Source organism: Anoplophora glabripennis, unplaced genomic scaffold (assembly GCF_000390285.2).
Source record: "Anoplophora glabripennis isolate ALB-LARVAE unplaced genomic scaffold, Agla_2.0 scaffold480, whole genome shotgun sequence".
In the NCBI taxonomy this organism is placed as follows: domain Eukaryota; kingdom Metazoa; phylum Arthropoda; class Insecta; order Coleoptera; family Cerambycidae; genus Anoplophora; species Anoplophora glabripennis.
In genome coordinates, this window is record NW_019416566.1 from 4619 (window position 1) to 11719 (window position 7101).

At 31.8% G+C, this 7101-nt stretch overlaps 1 protein-coding gene across 2 annotated transcripts; it reads right to left on the bottom strand.

Annotated features, from left to right (window-relative positions):
* Positions 1-204: 204 nt before the first annotated feature.
* On the bottom strand, positions 205-7079 carry LOC108910081 (signal peptide, CUB and EGF-like domain-containing protein 3). 2 transcript variants are annotated; one of them, XM_023454948.1, is made up of 5 exons: positions 6925-7079; positions 6627-6800; positions 3676-4056; positions 706-1047; positions 205-479 (listed from the first exon to the last, which is right to left on the bottom strand). In XM_023454948.1, exons 1-5 carry the CDS (start codon positions 7019-7021, stop codon positions 229-231), a joined length of 1245 nt encoding a protein of 414 aa, XP_023310716.1. In that variant the 5' UTR covers positions 7022-7079; the 3' UTR covers positions 205-228. The 2 variants fall into 2 exon arrangements, with proteins under 2 accessions (XP_023310716.1, XP_023310715.1); XM_023454947.1 differs by having other exon boundaries at positions 205-482.
* Between the last annotated feature and the right edge of the window lie 22 nt (positions 7080-7101).

Here is a 7101-nt window from a genome sequence, read left to right on the forward strand (position 1 = left end):
AAGTTTTAATTGAAACGAGCGTATACGAAATACTTGTACAGTGTTGATTTTCCCACAGCTGTTACAAACCTGTATCTTGACAGATTGTAATCTAATTTAATTTATTTTTTTTATATGGTTAGCCTTACGTTCTTTTTAAGTGTTAGTGTAGTGAATTTGCCATCAGACAATAATTTCTGTTATATATTTTATTTGTATGGAATTAATAATAATAAATATACGAATTAATTAGTCTTCTACAACAATTTTTAAAGTACATGATGCGGATAGTTTAGAGTTTGGATCGCGAGCTATAAAGTTTATATTGTACTGTCCCATTTTCAGCGGTCTGGTCAGTTCTCTACCCCATGAGGGATATGATTTGACGTACTTCCAGCTGATGTTAGTTTTTGGCGATGGAAACTTAACCAAGACTGTTTTGGATTCCTTGCTTGTCTTGAAAATTTGGGTAGGTGGGCATAATAGAGTTGGAGGGTCTACTTCTGAAACAAAACAATTCGAAATATTAAGTAAATATTTTTGTCCTCCCGTAGAGTGGATTCATGAAATTAGATGGTCCGCAAGTACGTTGAGATAATAAAGAGGATAGCTCTTTAGATTATTTTAAGAAAAAAAGAATACAGGTTGCCCACATTTTTAAAAAAATATTACGATCTAAAAACTAATAAAAACTCAGACGGGAAATTTAAAAATATGTACTCTTACCTATGCACTGTGCTTCAGTTTTCCCTTCCCATTTCCCGAAAGAACCGCACGCAACATAATACTGTCCAACCAGCTTGAATCCATCGGGACATTCCAACTTGCAGATAGTTCCAGGACTATTCGTTATCCTCTCCCTTCCCGTTTTGGCATAGGATTTCCGAGATCCATCTCTAGTGCAAGTTATAAATCCTACAGGAGGGAGGGGTAAGGGCTTGCAAGTTATTCTTGGCAAAGGCTGATCGCTTTGGTAGTCTGCGGAGTCCATACACCGATACGATCCTTCTGTGTTTATGCAGTTTGGACAGGATACACTTATGTCCTGGTCCTCACATTCATTTATATCTGCGGTAGATCGTTGAGAGTTAATAAAGTTAGTTGGGATCTATTGGAGAACTATTCATTGAATAAATTACGAAATAAATTGAAATGGAATAATTCTATTATGTGAGTACAACACAAATTTACAGATTAATTTAGACCAGGAAAATAAGCTGGGAAATGACCATTTCCCGACTTTTTGTTTCTGCAAGCTGAATTCATCACTATAGATGCTAAATATTATGTACGATAACATATTAGTTTCCGCAGTCATAAAGATGAGGGGAAGATTGTTTACAGGCTGGTTAATTGTATAATTTTTACGTAAATTCACGTTTTTCGCTTATAACTTTTTTCCGTTCATTTCCACGAGAAAACAGTAAAGTACTTTTTTTTCGTCTTCAAAAGATTTACAAAACTAGCCCTCGAGTGTAAAAAATATTGATTAGATCAAAAGTTTTAAACAGAATAAGTTTATTTATCACTTTTGAATTAAACATTTATAAACTATGTTATTATTACCAGAACGTTTTGGCATCGCATCCTCTCATACCTTATCACTGTCTAATAACTCACACGAAATCTGGAATCGGTAAGTTGAATAGTTTACAAGTTATGGCCTTATAAACAAATTAACTAATTATTAGTCTGGACGATCCCGAGGATCTTCCACAATCGCACTGATTTTTTTCATGGTAGATTTCATAATAATACATTGAAATCTATATTTTTTTTTTAATTTCAAATTTGCAACCTGGAATTTTTTTTATTTTTTAGCCTTAGTTGCAAAATGAAATATACGACGCACGAGCGTGATATAGTTATATATTATTACATATTCGGAAAGCTTATGAAAAGAGCTTTAAGTTAAAAAAAAATCGTCAAGATTCGTTGAAAAACAACGGAGTTACAGACTGTCAAAGTTGACGGCCTATTGTTAAACAAATTAGGTTGGTAGCGGCAAAAAAAATACTGTCATAACCGGCAACCCGAGTACTTTCCCAGATAAAAATATTTTATTTGTGGAAGTATGTTAAGTGCATAAGAAATATTGTCAAAAGTCAGTGGGTCGCTTGATTTTCGGCGAGCCGTGGCGCGGCGGAAGGGTGGGGGAAGCGAACGACAGCGAGTCCGAAGAAAATGACGATAATATTCATAGTCCTGCCGTTAAATAAGCGAAATTCGCTTGAAAATAATATATTTGACAGTCTGTAACTCCGTTGTTTTTCAACGAATCTTGACGATTTTTTTTTAACTTAAAGCTCTTTTCATAAGCTTTCCGAATATGTAATAATATATAACTATATCACGCTCGTGCGTCGTATATTTCATTTTGCAACTAAGGCTAAAAAATAAAAAAAATTCCAGGTTGCAAATTTGAAATTAAAAAAAAATGATAGATTTCAATGTATTATTATGAAATCTACCATGAAAAAAATCAGTGCGATTGTGGAAGATCCTCGGGATCGTCCAGACTAATAATTAGTTAATTTGTTTATAAGGCTATAACTTGTAAACTACTCAACTTACGGATTCCAGATTTCGTGTGAGTTATTAGACAGTGATAAGGAATGAGAGGATGCGATGCCAAAACGTTCTGGTAATAATAACGTAGTTTATAAATGTTTAATTCAAAAGTCATAAATAAACTTCTTCTGTTTATAATTTTTGACCTAATCAATATTTGTTGACGCTCGAGGCTAGTTTTGTAGGTCTTTTGAAGACGAAAAAAAGTACTTTACTGTTTTCTCATGGAAATGAACGGAAAAAAGATATAAGCGAAAAACCTAAATTTACGTAAAAATTATACAATTAACCACCCTGTAAACAATATTCCCCCCCATTTTTATGAATGTGGAAACTAATATATTATTGTACATAATATTTAGCATCTATCGACGATTTAGTACGAAAACATACTATCTCAGATTTCAGTTGGAAAACATGCTATCTCAAATTTCGGTTGGAAAACATGCTATCTCAAATTAAACTTGGAAAACATGCTAGCTCAGATCTTAAATATTCCTTACTTTTCAAAAAATATATTATATAAATTTATCATAAATGTACGGTTTCAATCATTCCAATTTCATGCCAATTTAAATTTCTAGTGAAACTGAGATAGCATGTTTTTACTTAAAGATTTGAGCTAGCATGATTTCCAAGCTTAATTTGAGATAGCATGTTTTCCAACTGAAATTTGAGATAGCATGTTTTCCAACCGAAATCTGAGATAGCATGTTTTCGTACTAAAGCGTCGCTATAATGATAAATTCAGCTCATACTCTATATTTCCTTGCCTACATTAATTAGTTTTAAATTATTCGGTTATTTGTGTTTAAACGAATTAATTAAATCAAATTATTACTATTTTAATGTAATGTTATTTTTGCAATGTAACATTGATGTCAAACAAGATACATTTTTTTTGGGGCATTGATGGAAAACAACAAAGTTGCAACGTTCTTGAATCACTAGAAATTAGAGCGAGATTCATTTTCAAAAAAGAATCTTGCACTAATACATTTACTTCTGTTTTATGCCCACTTTAAGATTATGTCAAGTTGATTAAATAAAACATTTTTGTTAGAAAATTTCAATTCGTGCACCACAAGGCCATTTACATATTGAAAAAGAAATAAAATGTTTAACCTTGACAAGTCTTCCAGTCAGATGACAGTTCCATTCCCTCAGGACAAGAACAGAAAGCCTTCCCAAGTGTATTTATACAGTTATGAGAACATCCTCCATTATCCTTGAGGCATTCATTAATATCCATACACGTATGCCTATCTTCTCCTAGGACTGTACCATTAAGCTTTTTGCAGCTGCATTTGTAAGATCCAAAGACATTCTCGCAAGTGTCCTGGCAAGGACCGTGGCCGTTCCTGAGAAGGCATTCGTTGATATCATCACAAGATTTTGAATCATCTGCGAGTCTCAATCCATTGGGACATCGACACTCGTAGGTACCCAAAGTGTTGCGGCACTCCTTTTCACAGCCACCGTTGTTGGTTTTGCATTCGTCAATGTCTGTGTACATTAAAAAAAATAAGATATTTACTTTTCAGAGTACGAGCGATGAGTACGGCGTTGTAATGCCTAAAGTCAGACTAACTTAATTTCAGATTAAACATAATATTAGTAAACGATATAGTTCGTTTGATGTTAAGCTTATTAATGAAATATTTGATGAATATTGATATATGATAATGAAATTTGTTCAGAGAAATTTTGTTATTTACATTATTTTTTATTGTTTCTAACTGAGCCAGTTTAGTATTAGAAGCACAATATTTCCTTTCAAATTCACTGAATTAAATTTCTGCAGCAGACATTGTAATTGACATTATGCATATTGTTCTTTATGGATCCTAAAATGATTTTATTTGTGACGTGAAGCTTGTTGCTTCCACCCTGAACAATCCTGAACGACTTTTTGCTCAAAAAACGCTATCAATTTTTACATAATAGGATTTACTTCGTTTAATTCCATTGAAAATGTGAAAAACAACTATTCTACCTCAGTCAGCCGACTAGATCAAATTGAGGCCAATATGGAGCTGTTTAGAAGCTTTTATAAGGTTAGAAAGTCAGAACAACGTGGACCTGGCTTGGGTACCGCGACATATGGGACATTGTCCAGACGCAGACGGTATGTTTCAAAGAGTCCATATTTGGGTGAATCGTATATCCACGGAGATTTTTGGCATTTTGGCTTTCAAATATCACTAGAAATGAAAATTTTTCTATGCGCATAAAAAAANTCGAATTTTTGTACTATAATTTTGTATTTTTGTAATATAATGAGTTAATTTCTCATTTGCTTATATTTTAAACAGTAAATAATATTTGAATTATACTTTAATCACAAAAGAAATGATGATTAAATTAAATTAATTAATTTATTAATTACTAATTTTCGACATTTTGAAAATAATTGTTGTTTAAATAATTTTAGAATATTTAAATAAATTTGTTTTTGATCTTTGATAAACAGTATGTGGCGGCATGTTACAATTACATTGTTATATTTAATTAGCAAATAAATTTGTTTTTATAATTAATATAACATTATATTAAGCTGTATTTAGAGTAATCCAGATGTGGGGTTTTACCTGGGTTAGAAGTAGTAGGTACACGACCGAGAGGGCAAATTTATCTTAGATCAGGAAAAGAAACGACATTATTAGTATGGGTTAAGTCTTGTTCCCGATCGGTCGTGCTGTCCTGTAAAGAAGCGTCCAATAAAGTTATATTATTACACGTGACGTTTTTCTTTGGATGAACTCGAAGCACCCATAAGTATATAAGTTTATGCACTTACCTTTGATATAATAAAAAAATAAAGTTGATAATTAAAAGAAGTTTAAAGATAAATAATTATCGGACTGTTGAAAGACCAATAATTATTAACGATAGTCATTTGAAAATACGCTAGTTGTTTTTTTTTTTAAATTGCGAGACATCGATTTAAAAAAAAAATCATCAAAATCGGACCTCGCAAGAAAAGTATTGCAAACTTAGACCTGGTAAGTACTCGGAATACCAAAGGTATTTTTCGAAAAATTAACCCCGATGTCCCAGTACATTTAGTGTAAATGACGGTTAACTTTGATCGGCTAACTACGTAACTAATTGACCAATCAATCTATTTCTTTTTTAAAGAAGCGTCTTTCCAATAACTTTTAAAACCTGATTTAAAAAATTCTAAAAGTTATTATAATTGTTTATAAGTACAAAAATTCGACCAATGTTTAAACAAGCGCCAGAGCTCTCCTAATTGACGGATTCGAATTTTTCAAAAAGCGTTTGAAAGCCTGAGATCCCTTCTATATGTGATTAAATATTCAGGTATCTAAGGGTCTTGGTTTTTGCTATGCAAAATTTTGAAAATTTGCAAATTTTTTTTCAAAATCTGGATTGCAAAATTATTATGCAAAATCTATCGAACCGATTTTGATGAAATTTGGTGTGATGATTCTACATAACATGAAGTTTTCTTGAGCCAAGTATAAAGGTCCTATACCCAATTTAAATACCCCAAAAAAATTCCCTAAAAAGTATTGTTTTTTAACCCCATTTTTGCGATTTTTTCGATTTTTACCATAATAATCATGATTCATTCGATTTGTAACTAGTCATGTTTTGTAAAAAATTTAATTACAAACATTTTTTTCCTCTTCCATTTTCGCCTAAAATCAACTCTTGAAAAGATACATAATTAAATAGGGAGAAAAATATGACATTTTTCGAATTTTTTTAACATAATTGTGTCGCCAAAAGTTAAGCCCACGTTTTTTTTATGCGCATAGAAAAATTTTCATTTCTAGTGATATTTGAAAGTCAAAAAGCCAAAGGAGTGTGCCACCTACTGTTAGGATGAGAAAAACCGAAAGCTATTTACGTGAAGAAACGGATACAAAAAAATAATGATTTTAAGCTCGGACTGGAATTTTACAGAATATGTTTTCTTACAAGTCAAACAAACCTACATCTACAGTAGATATCTCTGATTCTAATAAATCGGTAAGTATTTAGGAACATTTACGGAAATATTTGAAATCGTAAATTATAAATAATGATAATTAACAACTTATTACCTAAACAAGTTCTCTGATCTGCGGCTAAAGCAAACCCAGTAAGACAGGAGCATTTTATTTTGCCTTTAGGGTTACAGATGTGTGTACATCCACCTTTCCTTTTACGACACCTATTGCTACGTTTGAAAGGAGTTCTATAATTAGTATCGTTTCCAATACTTATATGAAGAGTAACTAAAAAAACAAGAATAAGTAATGGAAATGGCTGTGATATGAAAGAAATGATATACAAATGTTAAATAATATAATACCTTTAAAAGAAATGATCAATTTGTAATAAGAAAAATATGTATCTCACTATTGTTGTGTAGCGTTGTTATCTTTGATGTTGCCGGTATAGGAGCCACTAAATTTGCTATATTCATTCTATCCATGTTGGTTTTGTTGGAATGCATTATTCTGAACTCATCAAAATTGTCCTCAGGATTTTCATTTAACTTTCGAATGAGCTCGTTTATGGTAGAATTCGAATTTG

Coding starts and splice junctions, on each gene's coding strand:
- LOC108910081 (XM_023454947.1), bottom strand. CDS start 7,021: ATGCATTCCAACAAAACCAACATGGATAGAATGAATATAGCAAATTTA. Junction 1,048..3,675: donor TGACTGGAAGACTTGTCAAG/GTTAAACATTTT, acceptor GATCTACCGCAG/ATATAAATGAATGTGAGGAC. Junction 483..705: donor AACTGAAGCACAGTGCATAG/GTAAGAGTACAT, acceptor GTTTTGTTTCAG/AAGTAGACCCTCCAACTCTA.